The 17,945-nt window shown below is 42.1% G+C and overlaps 1 protein-coding gene across 1 annotated transcript; it reads left to right on the top strand.

The window, feature by feature from the left end:
- The first annotated feature begins 1,491 nt into the window (after positions 1-1,491).
- ehmt1a (euchromatic histone-lysine N-methyltransferase 1a) lies at positions 1,492-17,539 on the top strand. The gene is made up of 23 exons (XM_067600762.1): positions 1,492-1,593; positions 1,930-2,351; positions 3,220-3,361; positions 3,631-3,713; positions 4,030-4,243; positions 4,405-4,550; positions 4,874-5,017; positions 5,200-5,507; positions 5,589-5,669; positions 5,759-5,847; positions 5,956-6,062; positions 6,526-6,648; positions 7,872-7,973; positions 8,116-8,220; positions 8,676-8,830; positions 10,365-10,532; positions 11,899-12,043; positions 12,192-12,269; positions 12,654-12,769; positions 14,395-14,481; positions 14,591-14,669; positions 16,628-16,803; positions 16,920-17,539. The coding sequence occupies exons 2-23, from the start codon at positions 1,968-1,970 to the stop codon at positions 17,014-17,016; spliced, it is 3,129 nt and encodes a 1,042-aa protein (XP_067456863.1). The 5' UTR covers positions 1,492-1,593; positions 1,930-1,967; the 3' UTR covers positions 17,017-17,539.
- Positions 17,540-17,945: the final 406 nt, after the last annotated feature.

The following is a 17,945-nucleotide window of genomic DNA, read 5'->3' as shown; positions in this document are numbered from 1 at the left end:
ACCACTTTGTAAATCCGCTTATAAGGATAGTCTGTTTTAGTAGAAATTTGAAGAAAACTAACAATACAAAGAGCCGTGTCTATCAGAGCCAGTATCTAAAGCTGAGAATCATGAAGCTTCCTCGACTGTCCAGTGAAATAATGCCACTCACTGATCAAACCACAGTACTGCAACCACATGCTGACGATGGACTGAACTGTCTGATTCACTTTATTTTATTTAATTGTAGACTTTAGAAATCTCCTTCTGTGTTAGAAACATTTAAAGATAAATTGTCTCCTTCTAAAATATCAACATTTAAAGTAAAAAGAAAATTACAGGTGTGCCCGATTCCTTAGAAAGTGTCCCCTCTCACACACATTTTCAAGATTTTTTTGTATATATTTTATTAGTTTACTTTTCTTTATTTGTCCCTGAATAACTGGATTTTCTCTCTATTTCTATCAGGAAAATGTTTGCAGTTGAATCCATGAAGTAGTTCACTAACAATGTGTTATTTGATGGCTATTTAAACGTTTGCGTTCAGTTAAATAAAAATTCATTAACAATCAATCTAAAAGGGTCCACCAGTTTCAGGGAAGAGAATGGTATATTACTTTGTTCTATGATATAATGTAGCTTACAATTGAATGTGTGTGTGTATATATATATATATATATATATATATATATATATATATATATATATATATATAATTTTGACATTACGGGGTCTACACTGCCAAATGAATGCAACTATAAAACCACATTTATGATTACATTGTTTATCAAAATGTTTGGGGAAATTATAAAAAAAACCTTGATGTTTTATTTAGGATAGACTATTGTATACAATCACTACCAAGTAAACAGTGAAACACTCAGAATCAGAATCACCTTTATTGGCCAAGTATGTTTACACATTTGACTCTGGTTTAGTGGCTCTCTATGTACAACACAACAATATTCAGAAATATACACAACGAATGACTATATACATGTGATACCGTTTCTGTGAACTGTAAACAGAATACCAATCAAGCAAAGGAGTGAGGAGCGCAAGGAGTGATGAGATAAATATTAAATGGTAAAAAAAAAACCCAACACGTTATTTTATATGCATTGTACATTATATACAACCTGTTCAGATATACAGTAGTGAGTGAAATGTATTGCATTGCAACACTGACATTTACAGTCACGCATTTTTTGTTTAATATGTTGTTAATTGTCTTCGTATGTCTGTGAATTTGAACATCTTCTCCATGAAAAAAAGATTTTCTCCAAAGAGTCACCAGCGGCCGGCAAGAGAATTCACTCATATTTACTTCCGGTTTCGCTTTACTCCACTACTACTTTAAACTGCGAGGATTACCTGTAGTGTTTGATATGGTTTTACTCATGTAAACGGCTCAAACTGGTATAAGAAGGTACTTTGACCAGTGTTATCCTGCTTGTAGACAGGTTAGCGGTCTACAAACGTGTTTCCGACCCCAGAAGGACAGAGCGTCACGTGGTGGTGAGGGTGTGGCGGAAGTGGAGAGAGCGGTCTTCCGGTCCCCTCGTCCCTCGGATACAGCTCACACAGCTCACACAGCTACACCGACTAGAGCTGGTAGGATGAAACTCTGCTGCTCCAAACTTTCTACTTCGGCCTCGTTTTACCTTTGACTTGTTTGTGACCTGTTTACGTGCTGCGTCGCTCTCATGTGACTCCCTGCTGGTCTGCCGGGAACAGAGCTGCGCTTTCTTCTGCTTTTCTTCCATCTTTAAAGCTCGTTGTCAGGCGTTGTGATAACTTTTGTTTAAGTGAACCAGTTACTGTCTTGCACCGTGTGTTGTGTTTGGTAGTGAAAGGCTTCCTCGCAGAGTTATTTACTTTAAGCGAAGTGTTCAAATGCTTTGAGTTGATGTCCGAAATAGTAAAGTTAACCATGTTTAAACTCCTCAGGTGCTGCTGGCTTCAATAATAAATCCCCCAGGAGAGCCATGGACCTAAGTGGAGCCAGTGAGGGGCCTGGACCAGGCAGAAGACCCTCCAGTCCCTCCCCAGGGGCCAAGGGCCAAGCAGCACAGAGCGGGCAAAAGCCTAAAGTAAAGATAACTCCCTTCCACAGCTCACCCATAGCCAGCAGTGATGGAGCTGTGCGCAGCAAGCGACTGGGGCCAGCTTATGGAAAACCACTGGCAGCTCCTGGCAGCCTGTTTCCAGGCACATCTGGACGTCTGCCTGCTCCACCTGTCAGGGATAGAGTCTCTGCTGCTGCTGCTGCTGCTGCTGCTGCTGGGAGGCCGACGACCCAGACTCCCAGTTCAGGCTCTGTTCAGGCCACATCAGTAGAAAAAGCACACACAAGTCCTGCTGTTGTCAAGGTAAACAGTTATGCTGGCGGGGTTTTGAAGGTTGAATAAGAATGAATTCACCTGCTGACCAGTAACTTGTGATCATATGAACTCAGACTGATGTGAGGATAAAGTTGATGTGTTTTTTGAGATATAACTTGTGCTTTAACAATCCAAGAGGAACTATATATGGATAAACGCTGAATAGAAACATAAATTGGTTTTAAATTTCAGTTGAAAGTTAGTACAGTCAAGCTCTATTATCCCAACATACATTCAAGAGATTTAAAATACAGCTGGAATGTTGTAGAAACATAAATAGAGGGCGGGCTTTTTGGCTCTGTGTATATAATATTTTCCCATTATGAGAATTCTGTAAATCAACAGATTTTCCTGTTTCTCTTTCTTCACCAGTCCATACATTACAGCTACATGTGATGTGAGTAGAACAGATATATTCTGGTAAAATCACTCTTCCAGTTGTTTCCAGTATAATTGGGAGTGACCCTACTGGTTTTTCTTTGACTGGTAGGGCTGCTGCATTCTAAAAAGGTCTTAAAGTTAATTTGATGAACACTGCAGAAACCCAGTTTTAGTTTACTAAGTGCAGCAGCAGCAGCATACGAGATAATGTGGTGTTTTCACTGTTAAAATCCATTAGCTGACATATTATGCAGACTTGACTTTTTGCATATCAAATACTGTGATGTTTACCTGATCATTTTATTCTGGTCGGATAGATTGTTGGCCCCACAATCACTTAACCCAATATATTATTATAACATAGTAATATACTGCACATAGGAATTTAAATGAGATAAGTGGGTTGTTATGCCTTCTCCTTTCTTGTTTGATAAATGACAAATTAAATATGTTGCCCTCTTTTTCCCTCCCAAAGCCTGCTGGCAGGAAGTCAGCGAAGTCGAGTCTGACGGACACACCGAAGTCTGCACCACCTGCTCACACGGAGCTCCATCACAGCCAGAAAGGCAAAGAGAAAGAAAGGAGAGCTGACTCCACCTCCACCAAACCTCAGTCAGGTTAGTCGATCCTTTCTTTTGCAAACTTTGAATAAAGCTGTAGTTATCCCCGAGAGAGAAGAGGCCACGTAGCTTTGTGTCGTAACAAACTACTACTACTAACGACTGCAGCTGCTACATGAAAACGGACAGAATGTCTTTGTTGACGAAATTTAGGTTTAAATTACTCACATTATTAACAAGAGGGCTATGATGTAACCGAGTAGTCTTTAAGGTTTCTTTTACTGACCTACGTCTTGTGTGTGTCTTTGTGTTGTGCTTTTTCCTAGCTGTGAAGAGGAAGAAGAGGAAGATGGGGATGTACAACCTGGTTCCTAAAAAGAAGGCCAAGGCACTTAAACAGCAGGAGAAGGCATGTCCATTTATTTATTAACTCCTCTATCAATCAATTTTACTTGCCATGGGGAGCACGACCCTAGCCTGAGAAAACAGGATCCAGTGCTTTTGAGAAACCTAACAAAATCTGGTGATTTAAAATTCAGGATGTCTCAGCTCCTGCTACCTCAATTTTGGACATTCCTTTTAAAAAAAATCAGTCTCTTGCAAGTCCCCTGACTTTATGACTAGGACTAAATACCTGGAGTAACCCTTCAAAGACTGCCTCCTGATGGGAGTTGCAGCAATAAATCCGCTCACTCAACACACGTTCACTTGTCTTTATCTATCAGAAAGAGGATCCGGGCAGCAGTGTGGAGAAGAAACAAGTCGCAGCAGATGAGAAACCAGCGACTCTACCAGAGAATCTGGAGGCGAGAGAACCATCAGCTGTCAGAAATGAACCACAGATGGAAGGAGAAGGCAGCCATGTTGAATACACAGAGCTGGCTCTGGACTGTCTGGACCTGAAAGCTCAGGAGGAGCTGCTTTCACCTCCTCTGTCAGGTGATCACAGCATCTCTCTGACTGATCGGTATCATAGGATTTATCTAAGATCACCAAAATCCAGCATGTCCCCTTTTCTTTTACAGAGTAGATTTGAAAGGACGTGTGTGCACGTTTTGTGGGGCTGATGTGTAGTGGAATAACTGGATGTGTATGTGCAGGTTTAGCAGCGGATGCTGAGGTGACAGAAACAGACCTGGCTGAGGAGTTACCACTGTGCTGCTGCCGGATGGAGACTCCTCACAGCGGAGGCAGCCTGTCCACACTGGATCAGACCTGCATGGCCATGGAGAGCACAGACGGAACAGTAAAGATCATCTGAATCTTCTTAATTAATCGATTTGGTCTGTGAAATTGTTAAAAACATGTTGTTTACCATTTCCTAGAGCCCACCTTCAGTTTGTCCAGAATCTACAAATATTCAATCCTCACATTCGTTGTACATCGTTGTAGTTTAGAAAAACACTGATGTGACACCTTGATATCTGCATGTTATTAAAAATCTGAATGTCATCCACATACCAGAGACTTGTGTCATTAGTGATATGTGTCAGTAGAGTGATCTCTGTTTACAAGAGTAGTGTAGGGGGATTTGATAGCATTTTATTGAATCTGTTTTTCTCTTCACAGCTGAGTCGTTGTCAGAGGCGAGTGATGAAGCAGGAAATGATGCGACCCTCCAACACAGTCCACCTGCTGGTTCTGTGTGAGGATCACAGGGCCGGCATGGTCAAGCACCAGTGCTGCCCCGGCTGCGGGCTCTTCTGCAGGGAGGTGAGAGGAAACAAAGCACACTGATATTCTAGACACGTGGAGATCCATCATCTTATTTGCCTCTGTCTCCTGCCCCTTCTGCCACCTCCCTCTTTCTCTTTCCTTCTCCCCAACCGACATTTAAAACTTAGAATATTTAGATACTTGTCCCTAATCCAGTGCTTTTCTGGTCCGTCCCTCAGGGCACCTTCATGGAGTGTCGGCCATACGGCAGCATCTCCCACCGCTTTCACAGAGATTGTGCCTCCATCTTGAAAGATCGCAGGTTTTGCCCCCACTGTGGAGAGGATGCCAGCGGGGCAAAGGAGGTCACGGTGCCGAAGCCTGACCCATCGCCCTCCGTCCCCAGATCAAACCCTGGGCCGTCACTTCCAGCTGTGCCTCCTGTAGCTGCCCTGCCGTCGGTACCCGCCACGCCTGCTGTTCCACAGATACTCAGGGCGAAGAAGACCAGCGAGCCACAGAGGAGCAGAGACCAGAGCCCGAGCAGGTAACGCAGGAAAGATGCTGTTTTAATGTCATCACTGTTAAAGGACAATTCTAGTTGATTAACTCTGGTCAATTTGTCCAGGTTGAAGGGCGAGGCTGTGAGCACTGACAGACTGCCTAAAGAGTCACTGGAGAGCATCCTGATGGCACTGGATGATGAGAAGTAAGGTTAAGTTTTCAAAGAAGTGCTGCACGGGAGCACAGTTTGCACTTTAATAGAAATAAATTGATTGAGACCTGTGTTCTTTTAAGCCTGAAACCAAAGAAAGTGAAGTACCCCACCAGGCAGCTGTACATCTCTGCAAAACAAGGAGAGCTCCAGAAGGTCATTCATCTCCTAGGTAACTCAAATATGCCTTTTGGCACAGAGCATCTTCAACCATGACTCAGTAGATTTTTGTCTTTAGCATGTGTTATCACAACAGCAGACTAAACTTTGTACATTGCAGTCGATGGGAAGGACCCCAACTTTTTAATGGAGGGCCAAAACAAACGCACCCCTCTCCACGCAGCAGCTGCTGAGGGTCACCAGGAGATCTGCCACATGCTGGTCCAGGTGAGGAGACCGTCACTCTGCTCCTGTCAGTTCCACAGATCCAGTAGAAGGAGCAGACACCAGTTGTAAGATGCTGCTTTAATATTTTGTGCATGGTAAGCATATGATTACAAAGGTACCATGCAAGCGTAAAGATCATTAATACATAAGTAACTAAATCTTAATTGAAGAAAAGTCTCTCCAACCTTATGGCATTTTCACACGGTAAAGACTTCCCTCAAAACATATCTTTTTATGAATGTAAGTCTAATATAGTTTATCTAACAGATTGGATGTGCTCCTCAAATCAGAGATAGTGTTTCATTTCAACACTAACAGTCCGACTCACTGACCCCACAGAAGCGCTGATGATGTCACCAAAGAGATACCCGTCAGTCCATGTGACTTGATATTGAACGGTAGTGTGCAGAATGATGTCATGCTTTGTGTATATGTGTGTGTGTGTGTGTGTGTGTATGTGTAGGCTGGAGCCAACCTGGACATGTCTGATGAGGAGCAGAGAACACCTCTGATGGCAGCGTGTGAGAACAACCATCTGGAAACAGTGAAGTACCTGCTGAGAGCCGGAGCAGCCGTCAGCCACAAGGTGGGTTATAACACACTGATCAGACAGACCTGGCGCTTTTAGCAGCCTGGCGCTTTTTGTCATTGTTTTCATTGAGAGTGAAGCCAATTGTTGGATTGCTGAGTGGTTGTATGCACCCTGAACGCCTCGAGTTGAAAAAACGTAAACTCAGAGCAGAGAAGCGCCCAACATGCAACCTGTAAAAAGCGCTCTGTCTGATCTGAGCCTTAACTCGTCCTATCAGCCCGATGTGTGCTCATGTCGAATTCTGCCTCTTCATCCATCACTCTGTTCAGTCCCTCTCTATCAACTGCTGCCACCGCTCGGTTCTTTTCTACTACCGTTCTTAAAGTCAGCACATTACTTTTACTTCCTGAAAAACATGTAGTCGGTGTTTGATTGATCATGTAGCAGCACACACACTAAACCTTTACATGCTCAGATAAGACAAACCTCTTTTATTAAGATATGTGACAGTTGAACAGGTGCAGGGACAACAGAAACACCACATTAATTACATCAATGAGGTTCCACTGAAAGACCAGACACCAGGTTGCCAAAACAGGTTGGTTTGTTTGTTTAGATCCTCATTAGCTACTGTATGGTAACAATAGCTGCTCTTCCTGTGATCCACATAAATATCACCGTATTTTGCCAAAAATCGAAGCATCGTGGTTATTTATCAAAATTGCACCACATTTAGTGGCAAAACTGGAAGACATATTGGCTGTACATACTAGATTTTTTAAAATTTACTGGTGAGCAAGAGGTTTTTCAAAATGACACTATAAAAAAATGTAAGATGTCGCTAGCATATAAAGTCCAAAAATGACTAATGAATGACATTGCGAGAGATCATAAGGTAGAACATCCTGCACTTCAGTCTGCAGACGCTTTTATCCAAAGCGACATACACATGAGAGTTAATACAACACAAGATCTTGAACTTTGATGGCAGAAGCAGAGAGTACAAGGAGCCTACAGAGGCAGGAGGAGCAACTGATTATGAAAAGTACAACATTTTAATTAAACTCTCCATCTCTAAGCCTAAACGAGGCTCTGGAGGGTTGGAGAGGATTTGGTACAGAACATTTCTGAACTGTTGGAATAATTTCTTCACAAAGTTTAACCCACATATTTTAACTCATGGAGGCCAGAAGCCAATGAAATGCTCTTTCTTTGCGACTTTAACAGTGGCGGCAGCAGTGCAGTGTTGTTCAATGTGAATCATGTTGTCATCCCAGGATATCATGGGTTTCACCTGTTTGCATCTGGCAGCTAAACTGGGACATTATGACGTCGTCCATCATCTGCTCTCCAAGGCATCCAAACACATCAACTGTCAGGTAAAAACACACACTCCTCATTTACTAACTGCTGCTAACGGTCATACAGTATTCATACATCTTCTTTAGCTGGGAGAAAATGTTTGGACTTCAGTGGTACATTTCTGCATAAGTAATAGAGCTTGTGTGTGTGTGTGTGCAGGATGATGGGGGATGGACCCCCATCACCTGGGCCATTGAGTACAAACACAAGGAGCTGGTCCACCTGCTGCTGACCAGAGGGGCCGACATTAACATCAGAGACAAGGTCAGTGCACACAACATACTGTTCACTTTTATAGCTTTAACACACACACACAGTAAAACTGTCATGCAGATTTCATGCAGCGTTTGAGCTCATCAAGGTCAACTCTCTGACAAGCCTGATCTCGTGAGATGCATAATATATTTTACGTCTATACTGAGTGAAATTAGTATAGTACAGCGGGGAGCTGTGGGTGCTGTGTCACCTTGAACAAGGAAAGGAGTAGATATCACTTTTTGTATTTGATCATTTAAATCGAAGGTATTAAAAGTTTATGACACCGAACGATATAGTCACAGTGAAGGGTGTGGCAGGCTGCATGTTTATTGACTTCATCAGAGTGTGATGTATCATGTGTTGTTGGGTTAAGTATGTATGTATGTATGCTTCCAGGACAGTCGTCACTTGTCATAATTTTATTGTAACTCAGACTGACCTCTGACCTCCTCCATGTTCAGGAACAGAACGTCTGCCTGCACTGGGCGGCTCTGTCGGGGTGTGATGACGTCGCCCAGGCTCTGCTGGAGGCCCGGTGTGACCTCGATGCCGTCAACATTCACGGAGACGCACCGCTTCACGTCGCTGCCAGAGAAAACCATCTGGAGTGTGTGATGTGAGTGTGATGTCTGGGTTACACAAACCTTTATTAAAGCCAGTTTGGTCCATTGTTGATAAAATGGATACGATGCCATTTTATTTGTCAAGATAAGGTAAGATAAAGCAGAAGATGTACAGGTAAGAGTCCAGAGGGAAACCAAGATAATAAGAATAAAACACAGAGCTGCTGGCACTAGATATCTGCACTGGATCTCCAAGTGAGTGAATATATGTACATATATATATGTAGTCTATCAATAAATGTATTCTAAATGAACATATATAAATGAATACATTAATGAATGACTATACGAGCCCATGTGCCAGAGTCTATGCAGGATTCAGTAGCAGACAGTGCAGGTCTTAAAGTTCTCAGGTGGTTGTGGAGCCTGATGGCTACTGGCACAAAGGACCAGCCAAGGCGCTTTGTGGTGTGCCGAGGAAGGCTGAGTCTGTGGCTGAACGTGCTCCTCGTCTTCGCTAGCTCATCAAAGAGAGGATGGGAGGGGTTCTCCAGCATAGCGTCCAGCTTCCTCCTCGTCTTCCCCTTCACAACCCTCCAGACTGTCCAGTTCAGCTCCAACTACGGAGCTAGCCTCCACTAGCTAGTTCAGTTGGTTGCCATCCCTGGTGTTGATGGTACCCCCCAACATACCACGGCAGAGAAGAAGACACTGACCACTACAGACTGATAAAACATCTGCAGCAGCTTATTGCGCATGTTGAAAGACTTGAGCCTCCTCAGGAAGAACAGCTTGCTCTGTCCCTTCCTGTACTGTAGAGTGCCTCAGTGTTGTCAGTCTAATCCAGTACTCCCAAGAACTTGTAGGTGTCCGCCACCTTCACCTCCTACCCTTGGATGGTGATGGGCGTTGGGGGGTCTCTCCTTGCTCTGCCTGTGATGATTATGGAGGTGATTATTGTCACACCGCTTTACAAAGCTCTCCACCAGGGCCCTGTACTCCTCCTCGTTGTCATCAGTGATGCAGCTGACAACAGAGGAGTCATTGGAGAACTTCTGTAGGTGGAACGTACTCAAGTTGAAGCGGATCACATGTGCAAGGACAACTGGTTGTTTATAGGAAACATGTATTCCTATGCAGTATTTCCACCTTTCCTTCTCTGCTCTAACTTGTGGTTTAATCACCTTTATTATTTTATGTCTGGAGAGATGTTGAATCCTAAAAATGAAATGATTCTTCACATATGTGTACACTGTGAGATATCCACATACATTTGTGTCTGGAGCTGTTTTTCATGGTTTTGGCCCTTTAATTTTAATCAAAGCATACAGTGATAATTTATATATCAGTTGTTCTACCAACTCTGTGTTTCCTGCACATGTTCAGGTCTCCACATACTTTTGGTCATGTGATGTATCACCTACTGTCAGTTTGAGCCCAGAAATAGGCAGTGTATTGTCTTCACCTTTAATGCATCTATATTGATTGATCCCCACGTCACCGCTGTACTGTGTCGTCTTTTTAGATTTTACATTCTTCACAGTTTTTTGTATTGTATGACTTAACTTCCTTCACGTCCATCCACAGGTTGTTTCTGTCTCGTGGAGCTGACGTCAGTCAGAGGAACAGGGAGGGACAGACGGCTCTGGACTGCTGTGTCTATGGCTCAAAGGTTTGGACGGCCCTCAACACCAACAAGAAGCTGACGGACGCCAGGAGAGGCAGGGACTGTCTCGGAGAGCGAGTGCTCAGCAGGTAGACGGCAATACTGCTGTGTGTGTGTGTGTGAACAATATTAATGTTTATTTTCTAATATTACATATATAGAAGTGTTATTTGTAATACATATTGCTGCTGTCTGCTCTCATCTCTGTTTTGGTGATTTTCAATTGCTATGTTCCTCTGTGGGTTGAGATGTTTCTGCCTCTCTTGCTTATGAAACTCTTTCAAAACTCATCGAAGAAACAAACAAACAAACAAAAAAATAGAACATGATCATGCAAAAAGCAAGGCTGCTGCTAGGTTCCTGTAGTGTAATGTAGTATAATATGTTGTAAAAGATGGGTTAGGGTTCGAGAATTTGAGGAATTCTCTGGAGAAATCAGGGGTCACAAGGTCGCCTTTACTGGAAGAAAAGCACAATCTGTCTCCAGCCATGTTAGACAGGTTTTACTGTTCTATATGATTGTCAGCAAACCAGCTGCATTAAAGTCCAGAGTGTGAAAATTATACACACACACACACACACATGTTTCCCAGTTTGCCGATGATATGGCTTACATGTCTGCAAACCAGTGAGTGTGTACACATCCAGCAGACACAGAACTACATTAGCATTCATTTGGATTTTTGTGTGTGTGTGTGTCCACCTGGTAGGGTGCAGTGGGTTTAGAGTTTTATTTCTGAAAACAGCTGCCTGCTGTTGCTGGAAACAAGGTAAATTAGAGTGATGAGACTGAACCAAACAGGAAAGTCGTGGGCTGTTAAACCAAAACCATGAGACATTAACAGGCTTCACGTCACTGAGTGGAACTGCAGATTTGTCACTATGAGCGACACCTTTCACATCACCCGTTATTAACACAATAATATTGATTAGTGCAGCTTGAAGTTCTAGTTATTTTATAGCTTTAGTGTCACTAACTCTTTTTCAAATGTCAACACATGACACTGTACTACCTGGATGAATGCGAACACTCTGGCATGAGTTTGATATCTATCTCTGTTAGATGCACATCCCATCCTATAATCAAGATTTTATCTCCCAAAAAAGGTCATCATATGTATTATTTTCTTCATCTACCAGCCATTAATGCTGGCAATATTATTATGATTGAAGTCATTTGGAACATATTATGTATAAATATTGTCATGACTTTATTTTTATAAGTATCTATATGCATGTTTTTACTTTTTCTATACATATTTGAATCAGATTTTCTTAAAAACAGAATCTTCCCCTCTCTCTCTCTCTCTCTCTCTCTCTCTCTCTCTCTCTCTCTCTCTCTCTCTCTCTCTCTCTCTCTCTCTCTCTCTCTCTCTCTCTCTCTCTCTCTCTCTCTCTCTCTCTCTCTCTCTCTCTCTCTCTCTCTCTCTCTCTCTCTCTCTCTCTCTCTCTTAGGGACATTTCTCGGGGGTACGAGGCGATTCCAATCCCCTGTGTTAATGGTGTCGACAGCGAGCCATGCCCTGAAAATTTTAAATACATACCAGACAACTGTGTCACCTCCCCACTGAACATCGACAAGGACATCACTCACTTGCAGGTGAGACTCCAGCTCTCTGTATGTGTCACTGAGCATGTCACATTTCCACTTTACCCTGATGTCATATTATTTACATGAAGTTATATGATAGAAGCTGCAGAATGTCATGATTCCTGATTTATAACAGCTCACTGATTGTGTCATTCAGCACTGCAGCTGCACAGATGATTGTTCATCCAGTACCTGTATGTGTGGTCAGCTCAGTCTGCGTTGTTGGTATGACAGTGTAAGTCCACACACACACACACACACACACACACACACACACTGTCACAAAATGCATATTTCAATGTGTTTGATTTTGATGCAAACGATACATTCCATGATATTGTTTGAGGATTCTTTACATTTAAGTCACAAAAATTCAACTTTTCACTCATTTATGTCATTCTTTGTCTGGTTCTTATTTCAGAAGAGTTTTTTTACTGAACAGATGATAAACTTTTACCTGTTTAATTTACTGTATATTTGTGCTTTTTCGAAAGTCAAAAAATCTATTTCCACCTTGAAATAATAAATTGAACATTCATCTCTGACAGCGGTGGATAACTCACTTTGGAAAAGCTGTTTTTTATCCCTGATAGCAGTTTGTCACTCGGTGTGTGTGCAGGAGGGTCGACTGCCGCTGGACTTCTGTCAGCGGGAGCCTCCGGTGCTGTTCGAGTGTAACCACGCCTGCTCCTGCTGGAGGACCTGCAGGAACCGAGTAGTCCAGAACGGACTCAGGTGACTTGTGCCACTTTTTGAGATGAGCTAGTTTCTTTCTAGGCTAAATCCCCCCAAAATGTGCTGCTTTCACTACACAGGCTGTGTAGATATTTTGTGAGGTTCACAGTGTATCAATGGGTTGTACATAATTTGATTAATTACAGTTTTGTTTAGGAATATGCTGCACTGAAGAACAAAATCAGCTAAGGCGGCTTCTGCATTGTTCAAGATTCAAGAGATTTATTTGTCACAAGCAAAATTTTACATGTTCAACAGCAGTCAAATAAAATTGCAACAACTGTGCAAAAACGTAAAGCAATATAGCAGCATGAAAATTTAGATTAAAAGAAACATAAAGCTACATACAGGGACGGAATATCAATATAATAATAGTAATAATAATGACAATAAAGTTGTATACAGCGAAAAATAACAACATATCACAGAATCTATATGTACATAAAAATAAGGTAAAAATAAAATAAGAAATAAGCAGCAAGTTATAAACAATCTGCAATGTGTAATTGGGTAAAAAGCAAAAGCAAGCAGTAAGGTTTCAAAGGTTGCTGAGGTACAAAAAGATGCAGAGTGAGAAATAGTTTCAGGATGTGTATAGTGTAGGTTGTAAGTGTTTATGGTCTGTTTGGCCTGGGGGAAGAAACTCCTTCTCAGCGTCTGAATCCAGAGGGCAGCCGCTGAAACAGTTTGTGGCTGGGGTGGCGAATGTTCTTAATTATTCTGGTTTGTCCTGGACCTGGATGCCTGGAGGCAGGACAGTGCTGTCCTGGTGATGCGCTCAGCACATCGGATCACTCTGTAAAGAGCTTTCCTATCCTGAGAGCTGCGTTTGCTGCAGTGATGCTTCCAGAGAGCACAGACCCTACTGTGGCAGTGTAGAAGGATTTCTGCAGCGCTGTGGAGATCTTGAATTTCCTCAGCTGCCTGAGGTGATAGAAGCGCTGCCTTGCCTTCTTCACCAGGTTGGTGATGTGTGTAGACCACATCAGGTCCTCAGAGATGTAGCTGCTCATTTTCTCCACTGGGGTACTGTAGATCCTGAGTCAGGAAGCTCCAGATGCAGGAGCAGGAGCAGAGCGAGGAGCTCAACCTCAGGTCCCTGAGCTTGGTGACCAGTGTGAGGGGAACTATAATGTTCAACACCAAACTGTAATCAATGAACAGCAGGCGCTCATTATTCCCCTTTGCGATGTCCAGGTGGGAGAGGGTGGAGTGGAGTGTGTGGGAGATCATCACTGTAATACATTAAAATAAAAAAAAATAAACCTTTCTCTATTTTCATCTCTTATGCACAAAGAAAACTAAGTGAGTTACATAAACTATGAAATGCTGTGAAAGAGTCATTTTTAAGTCCCTTCCACTCTTTATTTTGGGCATTTTTGCAGTGGACAGTGTAAAGTGACAATAAACAGATTATTTTTCAAAGTAAAGTTGTTGTTTCTTTTTACATCTTAAAAAATGTCTTGAGGGGACCTTTAATCTGTTGAGGAGATTCTCGTCATGTCAGATCAGTCTATAAATAGTTTTATTGTGGTGAATGTCGTCATGAATAAACTCTACGTAAATCTTTGTCTGTGGCTCTCGTCAGCTGCTGGGTGAGATAATTGCCTTGTTGTTTGTTTCAGAGCCCGGCTGCAGCTCTTCAGAACACAGAAGATGGGTTGGGGAGTGAGGGCCATGCAGGATATCCCTCAAGGAACATTCATTTGCGAGTGAGGACAGGCTCTCATAAGAGAAATGAGTGAATTCAGTGTTTCACAGCATGAAATATTGAAGAGAAGCTGTGCTCTGAGCTCTCTCTCCCCTCTAATGCCTCCACAGGTATGTTGGGGAGATCATCACCGACGCAGAGGCTGACAAAAGAGAGAATGACTCTTTCCTCTTCACACTCGACAATAAGGTGATCCAATCTATTTACATTCATTTTGAAATGCCCCATGAAATGAAAAATACATTTCCACAGTTTTATTCCTGTGTTAATTGTTCATTTATCAAAATCTTTTCTCTTCCTGTAAAATGGTTCCAAATGTTTGATGACTCATCCTGAACTCAGGGATGTTTACAAAAGTTCATCCAATCACATGTGACTTTGGGCCAGTACTTTACCGTTTGTGGGTCGTAGTAGCTGACAGAGAAATATGGAGAGAGATGGGAAGAGATGTGTGTGTGGAGATCAGTGGGCAAAAACTTTGTTTCATTCATCTCTCGCTCGTCCTCCTCCTGCTCTAACAATAGGTTAGTGTGGTCCTCTGTAGCTACGTTCCTCTCTGCAGCTCGGTATCACCTTATTCTAAGCCCCGCCCACTTTTTTTTAGCAGTCCAATCAAATACAAAGGATTTGATTTAAATCCCTCTTGTTTCTGTACACTGCTCAAATATTGTGTTTCACTGGGAAATACGTCACAATACAAAAGATAAAGATGCTTTAACTTGGTTTCATGGGTCCTCCGTGGCGGTGGTGACACGACACCGTTGCCTCTCTGTGGGGTGAGAGATGATGTGATGTTGGAGAGTCCAGCTTTCTGCAGAGACGCTGCTCAGTCACTACTGCTTTGGAGATGGTTTCACTGTCACTTTATTTTTTTAAATTTTCCCATGGATTTTACACCTGGCTCTGTACAGTATTAGTAATAAGCTTTAGTGTCAGTGCCATAGACCTGTGACATTGCAAAAACTCCCATTCATAGTGATTCAGTGCATTTCTTTTTGGTCAAGAGGTGGTGCTGCAGAGTTGCTCATCCACACACTGCACAGAGCCTGATAGACTGTCCTCTTGTTGCAGCATTCTTCATACTTTTTATGAATTTTATTTATCTTCAATGATGAAACCTTTAAATTGGGAGTAGGGTGGACTAGATATTATGGTAATTATTCTGTAAACAGATCTCAGGTAAAAAAAGAAAGATGCTCCCAGATGAATCAGATTCATAGAGCTTTTTCATGTAGAGACTTTGACTGATCATAGAAGGAAAAGCACAGGTTCTAGTAATTACTGTAACACAATGCAGCATTTGATCATGTTATTTCTTACCTGTGTTTGACAAGACGTCTGTTGTGATAAAAGGTCTATTTGTTCCCCTGGATGTTGACTGTTTTGGAAACAAATGAGGAATAGAACCAGGACAGGTCTAGTCCAGCTGGAATATAACCCTGTACACCTGATGGATGAAATCTGTGTCAATAAGTACACTCCTTCTAACTCATTCAAATCTGAACACACATCATGCTAGATTCAGTGTGACTTACACTTTCTGTAGCAATAAATATCTATAACTCCTTAACTTTGAAGTCAGTTAAAAGAGGATGCTCCTCACAACTGCAGATATTGTCTTTATAATCATCAGGTTTAGAGTTTTCTGCAGTGTCACAGTGATCCAGTGATAGTCACAGTGCAAACAGGACGTACTAATATTTCACTCAGCAGGACTTCTCATGGTGACAATTTGCCAGAGTGTAAACTAAATGTAGGCTAAAGAAACGGGACTCAGGCGTAGCCCAAAGCTAACACACTCTGAGTCCATGATAATGTTACTTCCTGCCTTTATTTCCCAAAGCATTGTGGGAACTGTAGTTCCAAAACTTAAAATGTGAAGATTATCCCCAATAAAAGACAAACAATAACAATGAGAGTCATAATGGGAGTTTTTTTTTTACACTACTAAGGATCCAAATCCAAATAAAGTGGTTTATATAATCTGAATAAATCGTTGGCGTGTTTACAGACGGTCTGATGGTCTCGCTGCTTGTGCTTGTTGCTCCGTTGGACTGAGATTAACTCAATGAATGCAATGTTAGCATAAGTCTCCAGTCACCAGGAAATCACATCATTATGACCACTTGTGTTATCATCTTGTGCAGGTGGGTGACATACACTGCATTGATGCAAGACTCTTTGGCAACATCGGCCGCTTCATCAACCATCTGTGTGAACCCAACCTGCTGGCTGTGAGGGTGTTCACCATGCACCAGGATCTACGCTTCCCCCGGATAGCCTTCTTCTCCAGTAGACCCATCAAAGCTGGAGACCAGATAGGGTGAGTGGTGCAAAAACCAACCTCAGCTCTGTCCTGTTCAGTAGAGACCTTTACAATAAAATGGTAGAGTAAAGCTAATATCTCAGACTGATGCATGGATGTCTTCTCCTCGCCAGGTTGGACTACGGCGATCACTACTGGAGGGTGAAGAGCAAGTACTTCAGCTGCCAGTGTGGTTCACTGAAGTGTCGCTACTTGTCTCCCAGCAGATAGATAACTCAATGATGACCACACTAGAGTGTATCTCCCTCTTTCTGTCTGGACACACACCACTCTGTCCTTTACCACCAATGTCAGAAACGCTAACTTCTGAAGCAGATTACAGATGTGAGCGAGGCTTTGATTTTTGGTCTGTGTTGATATTCCAGTCCCAAATTTCAAGCAACAAATACAAGATAAACACTGTTAAAATCTGCCACCTAAAGGCACGAGATCTAACTTATTTATACAGCTACAGTGGTAAGGTTACTTTGCTATATGAAGAACACTGCAGCTTGCCACCAGCCAGAAACACTGTATGTGAGAGTGGGTTTAACCCCTTTTTAAAAGAATCAGGTTAATCAAGTTAAAAAATCTTAACAGATGATTTTAACATTGGTGGACTCTTCTTTTAATACTGAAATGTATCATGTTTTTGGATTAATGAAGTGAAGTCATGTTTTTGATAGTGTGATTTCTTCTATGAATGTCCTTTTTACTACATGTATAATTAGCAATTAAACACATTTTTAAAGCATCTTTTGTTTTATTGATGAATTTGAGTTGACAAGAGGAAGAAGTAAGGAGCATTGACCAAACCAGGGAAAATAGCTTCATACCAGAATTACACAAGTATTTGGACAGGATCCTTCATTTTTCTGAGAACTGCTGCTCAAGGATCCTAAACTGTGTCTGGACCTCAGTATGAAACAGACTACTGGGCTAGACTGCTGCCAGAGTGTTAGGTTGGCAAAGACAAATGCAGATCCTTATGTCTGCACCACTCCTCTGAACATTATAGTGATGGCACACAAACACAAACTGAATCTATTTATTCATGTTTTTAGTTGCATTAATCAGCCATTGATGCATGAAATGCAAAAGAATGTCAGAAAAGCCTACTTTTACATTTTAATCATTTTCTACAATTGCAATTCTGAATT

This window comes from Thunnus thynnus, chromosome 2 (assembly GCF_963924715.1).
Source record: "Thunnus thynnus chromosome 2, fThuThy2.1, whole genome shotgun sequence".
Classification (NCBI taxonomy): domain Eukaryota; kingdom Metazoa; phylum Chordata; class Actinopteri; order Scombriformes; family Scombridae; genus Thunnus; species Thunnus thynnus.
The sequence above is the reverse complement of the archived record's forward strand: the minus strand, read 5'-3'. Positions and strand labels throughout refer to the sequence as shown.

Coding starts and splice junctions, on each gene's coding strand:
- ehmt1a (XM_067600762.1), top strand. CDS start 1,968: ATGGACCTAAGTGGAGCCAGTGAGGGGCCTGGACCAGGCAGAAGACCC. Junction 4,244..4,404: donor GCTTTCACCTCCTCTGTCAG/GTGATCACAGCA, acceptor GTGTATGTGCAG/GTTTAGCAGCGGATGCTGAG. Junction 5,848..5,955: donor GAAGGTCATTCATCTCCTAG/GTAACTCAAATA, acceptor TGTACATTGCAG/TCGATGGGAAGGACCCCAAC.